Source organism: Salmo trutta, unplaced genomic scaffold (genome assembly GCF_901001165.1).
Source record: "Salmo trutta unplaced genomic scaffold, fSalTru1.1, whole genome shotgun sequence".
NCBI lineage: Eukaryota > Metazoa > Chordata > Actinopteri > Salmoniformes > Salmonidae > Salmo > Salmo trutta.
This window is the reverse complement of record NW_021822911.1, coordinates 9,526,425-9,542,124: the sequence shown is the minus strand read 5'-3', so window position 1 is coordinate 9,542,124 and position 15,700 is coordinate 9,526,425. Positions and strand designations below refer to the sequence as shown.

The window sequence follows — 15,700 nt, the reverse complement described above, 5'->3', positions numbered from 1 at the left end:
AGTCATGTCTGATTTCAAGAGCAAACTCCTGCAATATCTCGATAGGCATGTTGTTGGATCAGGGCCCAGTCCCCAATGTCATGCTCTAGTACATTTGGGTTGGCACATCAGAATGAACCCTGATATTCTAAAAGCAGGATAATGATGTCAATATAATTGTACCCAAAAATTGTCAGTTGGTTGCATAAATAATTATGATTACTAAATGTTACATGAATTGTAAATATTAAATATCAAAACCAAATGTACACCCCTTTGTTAATATGTATTGGCAATAATTAACTTAAGGGTGAGGCATGGAATAATAAAACGTATCTTTTGTCAGGCTGAATGTTTGAAATATGAGGTGATTTGAATCATGCTTCTTCTGTAGTGGAATAAAGACATATAGCACTTGGATGTTGTAAAGAAATGCTGGAGTGATGTAGGATTGTTAATAAAATTGATTATAGACCAATTTATTATACTGCGTCCATGTGTATAGGCTGCAAGTACGTTGAAATGAAGCTGTTTTCAAGTCATTGAAAAAACGACCAGAAAAGACCTCTTTTCAACTTTCACTTTCAACTACAACCGAACATATATTGGACATCGGGCATAGTCTTATTTTCAACGTCTTTTGAATGACATTTTGCTAAATGAGAATAGTGCAATGTCAAAACACAGTTTTAACGTGTCCAAATCAATAACCAATAAGCAGAAACAGTTGGTGATATATTGAAAACCTAAACATTTTGAAGTGTTGTGTTTTGATTCAAGTTTTATTAAATCTCATAAATAGTACTCTTCCATTTCAGAGCCTGGATTTTCCCCCTGAGGCTAATATCCATATCATGTTGAAATCAATAGAACAGGGGACAAACGTTTAGGGTTCTACATTGTGACATCATTAAAATACTCCTACTACAATGTTAAAACATTCTACATTGTGACATCATTAAAATACTCCTACTACAATGTTAAAACATTCTACATTGTGACATCATTAAAATACTCCTACTACAATGTTTAAACATTCTACATTGTGACATCATTAAAATACTCCTACTACAATGTTAAAACATTCTACATTGTGACATCATTAAAATACTCCTACTACAATGTTAAAACATTCTACATTCTGACATTATTTAATCGATATCATGAAACAACTCCTTCATGTATTTTCTGATGTTTAATCAGAGATCTTTTATCAGAGTATCTCTTCCCACATTGATCACAGCCATGAGGTTTCTCTCCTGTGTGTGTTCTCTGGTGAATAGTTAGACAGCTAGATGTAGTAAAACTCTTCCCACATTGATCACACCTAAAAGGTTTCTCTCCAGTGTGTATTCTCTGGTGTGATTTCAGGGTTTGTAGGCCAATAAAACTCTTCCCACATTGATCACAGCCATAAGGTTTCTCTCCTGTGTGTGTTCTCTGGTGTATAGTTAGACAGCTAGATGAAGTAAAACTCTTCCCACATTGATCACAGCTATAAGGTTTCTCTCCTGTGTGTCCCCGCTGGTGTACTATCAGGTTGCTTAGCTGAGTAAAACTCTTCCCACATTGATCACAGCCATAAGGTTTCTCTCCAGTGTGTGTTCTCTGGTGTGATTTCAGGGTTTGTAGCAGAATAAATCTCTTCCCACATTGATCACAGCCGTAAGGTTTCTCTCCTGTGTGTGTTCTCTGGTGTATTGTTAGATAGCTAGATGTAGTAAAACTTTTCCCACATTGATCACAGCCGTAAGATTTCTCTCCTGTGTGAATTCTTTGATGTATTTTAAGGTTTGATGAAGAGTTGAATGTTTTCCCACAGTCAGAGCAGCAGTGAGATTTCTTCCCTGTGGGTCTCTGCTGGTGTTTCTTGAGTAGTTCTGATCTGGAGAGACTCTTCTCTGCCTCTTCAGCATCATGATGTTGTTGAGGCTCCCCAGAGGATCCAAGATAGTCCCGTCTCTCTCCTGTGTGAACAACAAAGTCAGACAGATGGTTAAAGGCCCACAACAGTGGAAATCCACTATTTATTTGAGGTAAAGGGTGATGCCCAGAGCATACCAATGAAGCTGTACAACAATCGACGTCTGTTAAATTTGAAAATTAAGACAGTCAAGATAGCAACAATAGTCAGATTTAGTCTTGTTTTCACAGAAGTAACATCAATGAATGTAGGCTAGAAATAAGTTATTCAAGTTGTTAAAATCCTAAAAAGTGTGCCAGACGACTTTTGGTCTCCAATAAAGGCCTTTTTCTGTGTTTGCTAAAATTGCAGCACGAGGGCAAAGCACACACAATCTGGTTGCAGAAACTCCTCCCTGCTAATGAGGAAACTGATAGTTATGGATGTAGTATATCTGGTAATGAGGAAACCACTAGTTATGGATGTAGTATATCTGGTAACGAGGAAACCACTAGTTATGGATGTAGTATATCTGCTAATGAGGAAACCACTAGTTATGGATGTAGTATATCTGCTAATGAGGAAACCACTAGTTATGGATGTGGTATATCTGGTAATGAGGAAACCGATAGTTATGGATGTAGTGTATCTGCTAATGAGGAAACCCCTAGTTATGGATGTAGTATATCTGGTAATGAGGAAACCACTAGTTATGGATGTAGTATATCTGGTAATGAGGAAACCACTAGTTATGGATGTAGTATATCTGGTAATGGGGAAACCACTAGTTATGGATGTAGTATATCTGGTAATGAGGAAACCACTAGTTATGGATGTAGTATATCTGGTAATGAGGAAACCCCTAGTTATGGATGTAGTATATCTGGTAATGATGAAACCACTAGTTATGGATGTAGTATATCTGGTAATGAGGAAACCACTAGTTATGGATGTAGTATATCTGGTAATGAGGAAACCACTAGTTATGGATGTAGTATATCTGGTAATGAGGAAACCACTAGTTATGGATGTAGTATATCTGGTAATGAGGAAACCACTAGTTATGGATGTAGTATATCTGGTAATGAGGAAACCACTAGTTATGGATGTAGTATATCTGGTAATGAGGAAACCACTAGTTATGGATGTAGTATATCTGGTAATGAGGAAACCACTAGTTATGGATGTAGTATATCTGGTAATGAGGAAACCGATAGTTATGGATGTAGTATATCTGGTAATGAGGAAACCGCTAGTTATGGATGTAGTATATCTGGTAATGAGGAAACCACTAGTTATGGATGTAATATATCTGCTAATGAGGAAACCACTAGTTATGGATGTAGTATATCTGGTAATGAGGAAACCACTAGTTATGGATGTAGTATATCTGGTAATGAGGAAACCACTAGTTATGGATGTAGTATATCTGGTAATGAGGAAACCACTAGTTATGGATGTAGTATATCTGCTAATGAGGAAACCACTAGTTATGGATGTAGTATATCTGGTAATGAGGAAACCACTAGTTATGGATGTAGTATATCTGGTAATGAGGAAACCACTAGTTATGGATGTAGTATATCTGCTAATGAGGAAACCGATAGTTATGGATGTAGTATATCTGGTAATGAGGAAACCACTAGTTATGGATGTAGTATATCTGGTAATGAGGAAACCACTAGTTATGGATGTAGTATATCTGGTAATGATGAAACCACTAGTTATGGATGTAGTATATCTGCCTGGAGCAAAAATGGTGAGCAAAGATTTTAGATTTTCACAATGTATTCTGAATATCACAGCACAAGATCAGGAGTGCTACTCAAGGAAACTCACATTAAGCTCTGTCTATTTACTAATTCACCACCGTGGGGGAAAACTCAGGGGAGTTCTCATAGGCTGACAGCAAAAATAGTCTCCATTTACAGGTTGATTATGAGTGTATTTCCCACTACTTTAAGATTATAATTGTAAGGCTCGCTTGAATCACCTGCTTAATATGTTTGTGTTATTGTCGCAAATCAACTGCTTTATACTTAAAAAAAACACTTCAACCAGTAAAATGCTCTTTGGCTAGCTTTGCCATCAGCCTGACAATAAGGGTTTGTACACTAAGTGTTTAACAAATTGGCCCATAACTTCACCTAACAATAACATAGACCTACTGTAGGACCCATAACTTCACCTAACAATAACATAGACCTACTGTAGGACCCATAACTTCACCTAACAATAACATAGACCTACTGTAGGACCCATAACTTCACCTAACAATAACACAGACCTACTGTAGGACCCATAACTTCACCTAACAATAACATAGACCTACTGTAGGACCCATAACTTCACCTAACAACAACATAGACCTAGGACTATAAATCATTTCATATTTCAGGTGAAACAAGGAAACTAAAATGTCTTTGTCATGACATTTCATAACCAGATAATTTTGTGAATAATCCCACTAGGCTACTCTGTAATGTGTTGTCATTCTAAATGTCCTGAATGAAGGAAAATATCTCTGTGTGTTGTACAATAGCCTATCCATCAAGGAACAGTTCTCTACACATTATGAGCTAAGTATCTCTGTGTCCAGACAGACTAACGAGACCCTACAGTAAATCAAGCAGACAATAACACATTATAAACATCAATTTGTTATGGACTAACACGGACTAACACGGACTAAGACGGACTAACAGTTGAAGCATCAGTACAGTTCAAGTTCTGCACATACAGTTGATTTTATTAAACACATGGGGTGTGTCTATATGAACAAATACACGTCATAACATTTCAACCAATCAATCGGTAGAAAGAAAATATGTATTTTTTAATCTGCCCTAGAACATACAACATGCTCTCATTCAGACCCCTTTTAAGCATTTTGTTACAACCTTATTCTAAAATGGAAACATTTTTTTAAAAATGATCTTCAGACAATACCTCATAATGACATCACAATACCCCATAATGACATCACAATACCCCATAAAAGTGAGAGAAAGTTTAGAATTACCCGTAGGTTGTAACTCTCTAGGTCATGCCAGTAGGCTACAGTAGGTTGTAACTCTCTAGGTCATGCCAGTAGGTTACAGTAGGTTGTATCTCTCTAGGTCATGCCAGTAGGTTGTATCTCTCTAGGTCATGCCAGTAGGCTACAGTAGGTTGTAACTCTCTAGGTCATGCCAGTAGGTTACAGTAGGTTGTATCTCTCTAGGTCATGCCAGTAGGTTGTATCTCTCTAGGTCATGCCAGTAGGTTACAGTAGGTTGTATCTCTCTAGGTCATGCCAGTAGGTTACAGTAGGTTGTATCTCTCTAGGTCATGCCAGTAGGTTACAGAAGGTTGTATCTCTCTAGGTCATGCCAGTAGGTTACAGTAGGCTGTATCTCTCTAGGTCATGCCAGTAGGACACAGTAGGTTGTATCTCTCTAGGTCATGCCAGTAGGTTGTATCTCTCTAGGTCATGCCAGTAGGTTGTATCTCTCTAGGTCATGCCAGTAGGGTGTAACTCTCTAGGTCATGCCAGTAGGTTGTAACTCTCTAGGTCATGCCAGTAGGTTGTAACTCTCTAGGTCATGCCAGTAGGCTACAGTAGGTTGTATCTCTAGGTCATGCCAGTAGGTTACAGTAGCTTGTATCTCTCTAGGTCATGCCAGTAGGTTGTAACTCTCTAGGTCATGCCGGTAGGTTACAGTAGGTTGTATCTCTCTAGGTCATGCCAGTAGGTTACAGTAGGTTGTAACTCTCTAGGTCATGCCAGTAGGTTACAGTAGGTTGTAACTCTCTAGGTCATGCCAGTAGGTTACAGTAGGTTGTAACTCTCTAGGTCATGCCAGTAGGTTACAGTAGGTTGTATCTCTCTAGGTTATGCCAGTAGGTTACAGTAGGTTGTATCTCTCTAGGTCATGCCAGTAGGTTACAGTAGGTTGTATCTCTCTAGGTCATGCCAGTAGGTTACAGTAGGTTGTATCTCTCTAGGTCATGCCAGTAGGTTACAGTAGGTTGTAACTCTCTAGGTCATGCCAGTAGGTTACAGTAGGTTGTATCTCTCTAGGTCATGCCAGTAGGTTACAGTAGGTTGTAACTCTCTAGGTCATGCCAGTAGGTTACAGTAGGTTGTAACTCTCTAGGTCATGCCAGTAGGTTACAGTAGGTTGTAACTCTCTAGGTCATGCCAGTAGGTTACAGTAGGTTGTAACTCTCTAGGTCATGCCAGTAGGTTACAGTAGGTTGTAACTCTCTAGGTCATGCCAGTAGGTTGTAACTCTCTAGGTCATGCCAGTAGGTTACAGTAGGTTGTAACTCTCTAGGTCATGCCAGTAGGTTACAGTAGGTTGTATCTCTCTAGGTCATGCCAGTAGGTTACAGTTGGTTGTAACTCTCTAGGTCATGCCAGTAGGTTACAGTAAATTGTAACTCTCTAGGTCATGCCAGTAGGTTACAGTAGGTTGTAACTCTCTAGGTCATGCCAGTAGGTTACAGTAGGTTGTAACTCTCTTGGTCATGCCAGTAGGTTACAGTAGGTTGTAACTCTCTTGGTCATGCCAGTAGGTTACAGTAGGTTATATCTCTCTAGGTCATGCCAGTAGGTTGTATCTCTCTAGTAGGTTACAGTAGGTTGTAACTCTCTAGGTCATGCCAGTAGGTTACAGTAGGTTGTATCTCTCTAGGTCATGCCAGTAGGTTACAGTAGGTTGTAACTCTCTAGGTCATGCCAGTAGGTTACAGTAGGTTGTAACTCTCTAGGTCATGCCAGTAGGTTGTAACTCTCTAGGTCATGCCAGTAGGTTACAGTAGGTTGTAACTCTCTAGGTCCTGCCAGTAGGTTACAGTTGGTTGTAACTCTCTAGGTCATGCCAGTAGGCTACAGTAGGTTGTATCTCTCTAGGTCATGCCAGTAGGTTACAGTTGGTTGTAACTCTCTAGGTCATGCCAGTAGGTTACAGTAGGTTGTATCTCTCTAGGTCATGCCAGTAGGTTACAGTAAATTGTAACTCTCTAGGTCATGTCAGTAGGTTACAGTAAATTGTAACTCTCTAGGTCATGCCAGTAGGTTACAGTAGGTTGTATCTCTCTAGGTCATGCCAGTAGGTTACAGTTGGTTGTAACTCTCTAGGTCATGGCAGTAGGCTACAGTAGGTTGTATCTCTCTAGGTCATGCCAGTAGGCTACAGTAGGTTGTATCTCTCTAGGTCATGCCAGTAGGTTACAGTAGGTTGTATCTCTCTAGGTCATGCCAGTAGGCTACAGTAGGTTGTAACTCTCTAGGTCATGCCAGTAGGTTACAGTAGGTTGTATCTCTCTAGGTCATGCCAGTAGGTTACAGTAGGTTGTATCTCTCTAGGTCATGCCAGTAGGTTACAGTAGGTTGTATCTCTCTAGGTCATGTCAGTAGGTTACAGTAGGTTGTAACTCTCTAGGTCATGCCAGTAGGTTACAGTAAATTGTAACTCTCTAGGTCATGCCAGTAGGTTACAGTAGGTTGTAACTCTCTAGGTCATGCCAGTAGGTTACAGTAGGTTGTAACTCTCTTGGTCATGCCAGTAGGTTACAGTAGGTTGTATCTCTCTAGGTCATGCCAGTAGGTTGTATCTCTCTAGTAGGTTACAGTAGGTTGTAACTCTCTAGGTCATGCAAGTAGGTTACAGTAGGTTGTATCTCTCTAGGTCATGCCAGTAGGTTACAGTAGGTTGTATCTCTCTAGGTCATGCCAGTAGGTTACAGTAGGTTGTATCTCTCTAGGTCATGCCAGTAGGTTACAGTAGGTTGTAACTCTCTAGGTCATGCCAGTAGGTTACAGTAGGTTGTAACTCTAGGTCATGCCAGTAGGTTACAGTAGGTTGTATCTCTCTAGGTCATGCCAGTAGGTTACAGTAGGTTGTAACTCTCTAGGTCATGCCAGTAGGTTACAGTAGGTTGTAACTCTCTAGGTCATGCCAGTAGGTTACAGTAGGTTGTAACTCTCTAGGTCATGCCAGTAGGTTACAGTAGGTTGTAACTCTCTAGGTCATGCCAGTAGGCTACAGTAGGTTGTATCTCTCTAGGTCATGCCAGTAGGTTACAGTTGGTTGTAACTCTCTAGGTCATGCCAGTAGGTTACAGTAGGTTGTATCTCTCTAGGTCATGCCAGTAGGTTACAGTAAATTGTAACTCTCTAGGTCATGTCAGTAGGTTACAGTAAATTGTAACTCTCTAGGTCATGCCAGTAGGTTACAGTAGGTTGTATCTCTCTAGGTCATGCCAGTAGGTTACAGTTGGTTGTAACTCTCTAGGTCATGGCAGTAGGTTACAGTAGGTTGTATCTCTCTAGGTCATGCCAGTAGGCTACAGTAGGTTGTATCTCTCTAGGTCATGCCAGTAGGTTACAGTAGGTTGTATCTCTCTAGGTCATGCCAGTAGCCTACAGTAGGTTGTAACTCTCTAGGTCATGCCAGTAGGTTACAGTAGGTTGTATCTCTCTAGGTCATGCCAGTAGGTTACAGTAGGTTGTATCTCTCTAGGTCATGCCAGTAGGTTACAGTAAATTGTAACTCTCTAGGTCATGCCAGTAGGTTACAGTAGGTTGTAACTCTCTAGGTCATGCCAGTAGGTTACAGTAGGTTGTAACTCTCTTGGTCATGCCAGTAGGTTACAGTAGGTTGTAACTCTCTTGGTCATGCCAGTAGGTTACAGTAGGTTATATCTCTCTAGGTCATGCCAGTAGGTTGTATCTCTCTAGTAGGTTACAGTAGGTTGTAACTCTCTAGGTCATGCCAGTAGGTTACAGTAGGTTGTATCTCTCTAGGTCATGCCAGTAGGTTACAGTAGGTTGTAACTCTCTAGGTCATGCCAGTAGGTTACAGTAGGTTGTAACTCTCTAGGTCATGCCAGTAGGTTGTAACTCTCTAGGTCATGCCAGTAGGTTACAGTAGGTTGTAACTCTCTAGGTCCTGCCAGTAGGTTACAGTTGGTTGTAACTCTCTAGGTCATGCCAGTAGGCTACAGTAGGTTGTATCTCTCTAGGTCATGCCAGTAGGTTACAGTTGGTTGTAACTCTCTAGGTCATGCCAGTAGGTTACAGTAGGTTGTATCTCTCTAGGTCATGCCAGTAGGTTACAGTAAATTGTAACTCTCTAGGTCATGTCAGTAGGTTACAGTAAATTGTAACTCTCTAGGTCATGCCAGTAGGTTACAGTAGGTTGTATCTCTCTAGGTCATGCCAGTAGGTTACAGTTGGTTGTAACTCTCTAGGTCATGGCAGTAGGCTACAGTAGGTTGTATCTCTCTAGGTCATGCCAGTAGGCTACAGTAGGTTGTATCTCTCTAGGTCATGCCAGTAGGTTACAGTAGGTTGTATCTCTCTAGGTCATGCCAGTAGGCTACAGTAGGTTGTAACTCTCTAGGTCATGCCAGTAGGTTACAGTAGGTTGTATCTCTCTAGGTCATGCCAGTAGGCTACAGTAGGTTGTAACTCTCTAGGTCATGCCAGTAGGTTACAGTAGGTTGTATCTCTCTAGGTCATGCCAGTAGGTTACAGTAGGTTGTATCTCTCTAGGTCATGCCAGTAGGTTACAGTAGGTTGTAACTCTCTAGGTCATGCCAGTAGGTTACAGTAAATTGTAACTCTCTAGGTCATGCCAGTAGGTTACAGTAGGTTGTAACTCTCTAGGTCATGCCAGTAGGTTACAGTAGGTTGTAACTCTCTTGGTCATGCCAGTAGGTTACAGTAGGTTGTATCTCTCTAGGTCATGCCAGTAGGTTGTATCTCTCTAGTAGGTTACAGTAGGTTGTAACTCTCTAGGTCATGCAAGTAGGTTACAGTAGGTTGTATCTCTCTAGGTCATGCCAGTAGGTTACAGTAGGTTGTATCTCTCTAGGTCATGCCAGTAGGTTACAGTAGGTTGTATCTCTCTAGGTCATGCCAGTAGGTTACAGTAGGTTGTAACTCTCTAGGTCATGCCAGTAGGTTACAGTAGGTTGTAACTCTAGGTCATGCCAGTAGGTTACAGTAGGTTGTATCTCTCTAGGTCATGCCAGTAGGTTACAGTAGGTTGTAACTCTCTAGGTCATGCCAGTAGGTTACAGTAGGTTGTAACTCTCTAGGTCATGCCAGTAGGTTACAGTAGGTTGTAACTCTCTAGGTCATGCCAGTAGGTTACAGTAGGTTGTAACTCTCTAGGTCATGCCAGTAGGCTACAGTAGGTTGTATCTCTCTAGGTCATGCCAGTAGGTTACAGTTGGTTGTAACTCTCTAGGTCATGCCAGTAGGTTACAGTAGGTTGTATCTCTCTAGGTCATGCCAGTAGGTTACAGTAAATTGTAACTCTCTAGGTCATGTCAGTAGGTTACAGTAAATTGTAACTCTCTAGGTCATGCCAGTAGGTTACAGTAGGTTGTATCTCTCTAGGTCATGCCAGTAGGTTACAGTTGGTTGTAACTCTCTAGGTCATGGCAGTAGGTTACAGTAGGTTGTATCTCTCTAGGTCATGCCAGTAGGCTACAGTAGGTTGTATCTCTCTAGGTCATGCCAGTAGGTTACAGTAGGTTGTATCTCTCTAGGTCATGCCAGTAGCCTACAGTAGGTTGTAACTCTCTAGGTCATGCCAGTAGGTTACAGTAGGTTGTATCTCTCTAGGTCATGCCAGTAGGTTACAGTAGGTTGTATCTCTCTAGGTCATGCCAGTAGGTTACAGTAGGTTGTAACTCTCGGTCATGCCAGTAGGTTACAGTAGGTTGTAACTCTCTAGGTCATGCCAGTAGGTTACAGTAGGTTGTATCTCTCTAGGTCATGCCAGTAGGTTACAGTAGGTTGTAACTCTCTAGGTCATGCCAGTAGGTTACAGTAGGTTGTAACTATCTAGGTCATGCCAGTAGGCTACAGTTGGTTGTATCCAAGTTAAAACAATTATCAACCCAATGTGGAAAGTGTTGAATTTGGTCAACAACAAAATGAATGGCTTATTTGCTACGTGAGGTTTACTTGATCTAACAGAAGTTTCGTAATGATTAAGTTGTTATTTGGACACGTGACATACCGACAACTTTGATAAAAACACTATAGGAGTTGTCTCCAGATCGCTATGCATATTCATCACTACATTAAAATGACTACATGCCGTGGCCCCAGTCTGCGGTCAGCAGATAGACCCTCCTCAAATATATATGTTAAGTCACTTTTTGGAAACGGAACGGAGAAAACAAGGGGTAGCTTGTTCTCTACGTCGTCTGATTCTAGACATGTCAGTCATCATCCCAGGGCCCTCCGTTGAAGAGGTATTGACGAGCCAACTCCGAATATCCAAAGTTAAAAACTAATTGAAGGCGGTACTTACTGGTGTTAATCAGATCTCCTGTCTCCTCCTCTTCATCTTTCAATGTGACAGTAATCTCTCCTTCCTTCTTCACTCCAAACACTGCAACATCCTCTTGTTTAACTGAAACGTCTTTCTCTTCATCTTTCACTGTAACAGCCTCACCCTCTACTTCTTGTTTTACTGTAACATCCTCCTCTTCCTTCTCCTCTTTCACGACAATGTTCAGTCCCAGAGCTTCTTTCTCCGTCCAGCAGACCTCCTCTTCTTTAACAGGAGGGGAGTAGTTTAGGGAGCTCATGTTCGGGGATGTTAGCTAGCTAGCTATCATTAGCGACCAGGCTAATGCTAACTTAACCAGCCAGCTACTATAGCTGACTAATAAAAAATAACGTAATATTAAATTAAATAGGTTAACAAGTACATACGACAGAAGTGTGTCTAAAACACAGTAGCTAATATAGACCGAAAGCGTATAAATAGCTTGAATCTTTCGGCTATGTTGGCTAGCAAGCTACCGAGGTGGTTGACGAGCTGTTTATGAAGAACCGTCCACTAGATTATACGTCACGCTGCAGCATCGCCTGAAAGACGCACATCGCCGTCTGCTGACTGGAGGGAAACGCAGTTGAGGATCACATTTTATTTTCAGACTAAGATTATTTTACATGGATTTAATTAAATAATACTATTATATTGAGACATACAAAGACAGGAATGTGTTGGTTGATTAGTGAGAATAAAAAACGTTTACTACAGCACATTTAAGGCAGTTTCTCTAAGTCAAACTAAATCTAAATAAGTAGCCAGCTACTGTAGGTCTATACTGCTCCTACATGGTGTAACAATACATCATGTAGATGTATATAATGAACAGACTAGGTCTATACTGCTCCTACATGGTGTAACAATACATCATGTAGATGTATATAATGAACAGACTAGGTCTATACTGCTCCTACATGGTGTAACAATACATCATGTAGATGTATATAATGAACAGACTAGGTCTATACTGCTCCTACATGGTGTCACAATACATCATGTGGGGCTTTAAATAGATGTTAGTGTGACGTATAATATAGTGGACGGAACGCTTCTTTCAACAGCAGCAACAGGGAATTTGTAGATCAGTCAGTCGGCAGTCGCCTGCAATGTCGAACAAGCCCAATACCAAACCAATCAGGTGGTTGTTTGATAAAATAAAATAAAATAAACTTTTACTCAACTGCGTTACCCACTCCAGTCAGCAGATGGCGGTCTGGGATTTTAAGGTAATGCTGCTGGTGTGACGTATAATGTAGTGGACGGAACGCTTCTTTCAACAGTGGCAACAGTTAGTCAGCCTCCTCGATAGCTTGCTAGACAAAATAGCCGAACCAATAAAGCTCTTTAGACGCGTTAGTGTATATTAGCCACTGTGTTTTAAACCCACTTCTGTCGTCTAGTTAGTTATCAGATTTAATATCATATTTACGGTGTTGTTGTTATTATTCAGCTAGCATGAGGTCACTAAACTACTCTCCTCCTGCTAAAGAAGATGATATCACAGTAAAACAAGAAGTAGAGGGTGAGGCCGTTACAGTGAAAGAAGAGGAAGACGCGTTCAGAGTGAAAGAGGAGGAGGATGTTACAGTTAAAGAAGAGGAGGATGCAGTTTATGGAGTGAAAGAGGAAGAGGGGGAGATGACTGTTACATCGATAAAGGAGGAAACTGGACATCTGGACCCGGTTTCGCAAACGCATCTTAAGGCGTCCAATGGTTCTAACGGTGAACTTAGCCATAAGATGGTTTTGAGAAACCGTTCCCTGATTAACACTAGTAAGTACTGTCTTAAATACAGAGGCACAAACTCTGCAGTTGTTGAACTGATGTTTGGTGTTAAAGCGGAAATCTGCAATAACTACATCCATATTGTGACTTTTATATTATTTATTTATTGATTCTTGAAGAATATAACACATGCCTCATGAGCTTAGTTCAACTGTTGTACCCCAATCAGATCCCCAAATAAGCTTTTTTTACTCCAATGTCTAGAAACAATGTAAATCAACACTGTATAGCCTCAACATGGTTAAAACTATAATGTTGATATCATGGATGGTCAGTCCTTGTATCCATAGGTCTGTCTGTCTGTAGTTACATTTCTCCAACCCCATAATCATCTTATTACCAAAACAGTGGTGGAATGACAGATTTGTTATTGTTTGAACTGCAGATTCCTGGGTTGAGAGTTTTTTTTTTTAAACAGCATCAAAATGGCTGCTCAGAGGCTTGGTTTTGTAAACAGCTGAGGGATGGGGGCTGGAGAAATGTAACCACTCTCAAATTCATAGAGAAAGCTATTGTTGAAACCGTAACCCAACACCTAGAGACCTCGTCAAGAAGTTCAGACATCTTGGTGTAACAGTTAAAAGGTTTTGGCTTGATAGTTGCTGGACCCAGGTTTGAGTTAAGCTCAGGGCTACTACCTGAATTCACTACACTATGAATACAAAGACTGGCTATCCATGATGCAGCCCACTTTTTTGGAAGCAAACCACTTGATTTCGTCTCTGCGTTATATTGGCATCGAACATGTGGTGACCTTGATAATTTATTGTTAAAACGAGAGACTGCCTGGATCTTTAACTTAAAGACCCTTGCACCCTTCGGTCTCAACATAGGCTTTGATCTTAACTTCTCTGGGGTATGTGGGACGCTAGCGTCCCACCTGCGGGTCACACTCCCAACAGCCAGTGAAATAGCAGGGCGGCAAATTCAAAACAGCAAAAATCTCATGATTCAAATTTCTCAAACATACAACTATTTTACACCATTTTAAAGATAAACTTCTTGTTAATCCAACCACAGTGTCCGATTTCAAAAATACTTTACGGTGAAAGCAAAAAGATTAGATTATGTTAGGACACCACCTAAACAAGAAAAGCCACACAGCAATTTTCCTAGCAAGGAAAGACATCACAAAAACCAGAAATACAGCTAAAATTAAGCACTAACCTTTGACGATCTTCATTTGATGACACTCCAAGGACGCAATGTTACACAATACATGTATGTTTTGTTCGATAAAGTTTTATATCCAAAAACCCCATTTTACATTGGCGCGTGATGTTCAGAAAATATTTTGCCTCCAAAACCTACGGTGAATGAGCACAACAATTTACAAAAATACTCATCATAAACGTTGATAAATTATTAAACTGTTTTTCAAAGAATTATAGATAAACATCTCCTTAATGCAACTGCTGTGACAGATTTCAAAAAAGCTTCACGGGGAAAGCACACTTTGCAATAATCTGAGTACAGCCCTCAGAAAACCAAACCAGCAATACAGATACATTTTGGAGTCATCTAAAATTATAAATTACATTATAAATATTCACTTACCTTTGATGATCTTCATCAGAATGTACTCTCAGGCATCCCAGGTCCACAATAAATGTTGTTTTGTTCGATAAAGTCCGTAATTTATGTCCAAATACCTCCTTGTTGTTTGCGCGTTCAGTAAGCTACTCCAAATGTAGGAAGCGCGCAGAACATTTCACGCCAATAAGTCAAAAACAGTTCTATTTACGTTCGTAGAAACATGTCAAACGTTGTATAGCATCAATCTTTAGGGCCTTTTTAACATAAAACTTCAATAATATTCCATTCGGACGATTCCAATGTCTTGAAAAATGTTATGGAACACAGCTACCTCTCACGTGAAAGCGCACCACTGAATTCATGTCCACTCCTGAGTCAACAACTTCCAACTTCCTTTGTTTGCTCTCTGTTCACCATAGAAGGCTCGAACAACTTTCTAAAGACTGTTGACATCTAGTGGAAGCCGTAGGAAGTGCAAAATGAACCCTAAGTCACTGTGTGTTAGATAGCAATGACTTGAAAAGACAACAAGCATCAGATTGCCTGCCATATGAGTTCTGTTATACTCATAGCCATCATTCAAACAGTTTTAGAAACTTCAGAGTATTTTCTATCCGAATCTACTAATAATATGCATATCCTACCTTCTGGGCCTGAATAGTAGGCAGTTTACTACGGCACGCTTTTCATCCAGATGTCAAAATACTGCCCCCTGCCCCAGACAGGTTAAGCCATTCTTAAGTAATTGTTTGTTAGCTTGTGTAGTCTAAAATGAATCTATGATCGTATGCTATCCATTTGTTCTTTTGTATGCTGTTCTTTGTATGCCATTTTTATATTTGAGAATGAACCAATGATATTAGGTCATGATTACAGACACCTGTGTGTCTTTTGACACTATATAAACGAGTCATCTCGCAGTGTTTGTGACCATACCCTGATGAAGACAGCTTGGCTGTCGAAACGTTGGATATTACATTTTTGCATCTGAGCTCCGAGAGGCTCTCCCTTATTTTCAAATAATGATAGTTTAACCAGGTTTCTAGGCTATATAGTATATTCTAGAATTCATCCATGATGTCATAATGATAGTTTAACCAGGTTTCTAGGCTATATAGTGTATTGTAGAATTCATCCATGATGTCATAA

The 15,700-nt window shown here is 40.3% G+C and overlaps 1 protein-coding gene across 1 annotated transcript in view; it reads right to left on the bottom strand.

Annotated features, from left to right (window-relative positions):
- Nucleotides 1–14,913, bottom strand: part of LOC115186454 (zinc finger protein 271-like) — a gene marked incomplete at its 3' end in the record, with an annotated part of 264,983 nt that extends 250,070 nt beyond the window's left edge. Inside the window, exons 1-2 of the mRNA XM_029746079.1 lie at nt 14,890–14,913; nt 1,173–1,587 (exon numbers count right to left, since the gene is read on the bottom strand). Coding sequence (XP_029601939.1) covers nt 1,173–1,587; nt 14,890–14,913 — 439 coding nt within the window. The remainder of the gene's footprint in view (nt 1–1,172; nt 1,588–14,889) is intronic.
- Between the last annotated feature and the right edge of the window lie 787 nt (nt 14,914–15,700).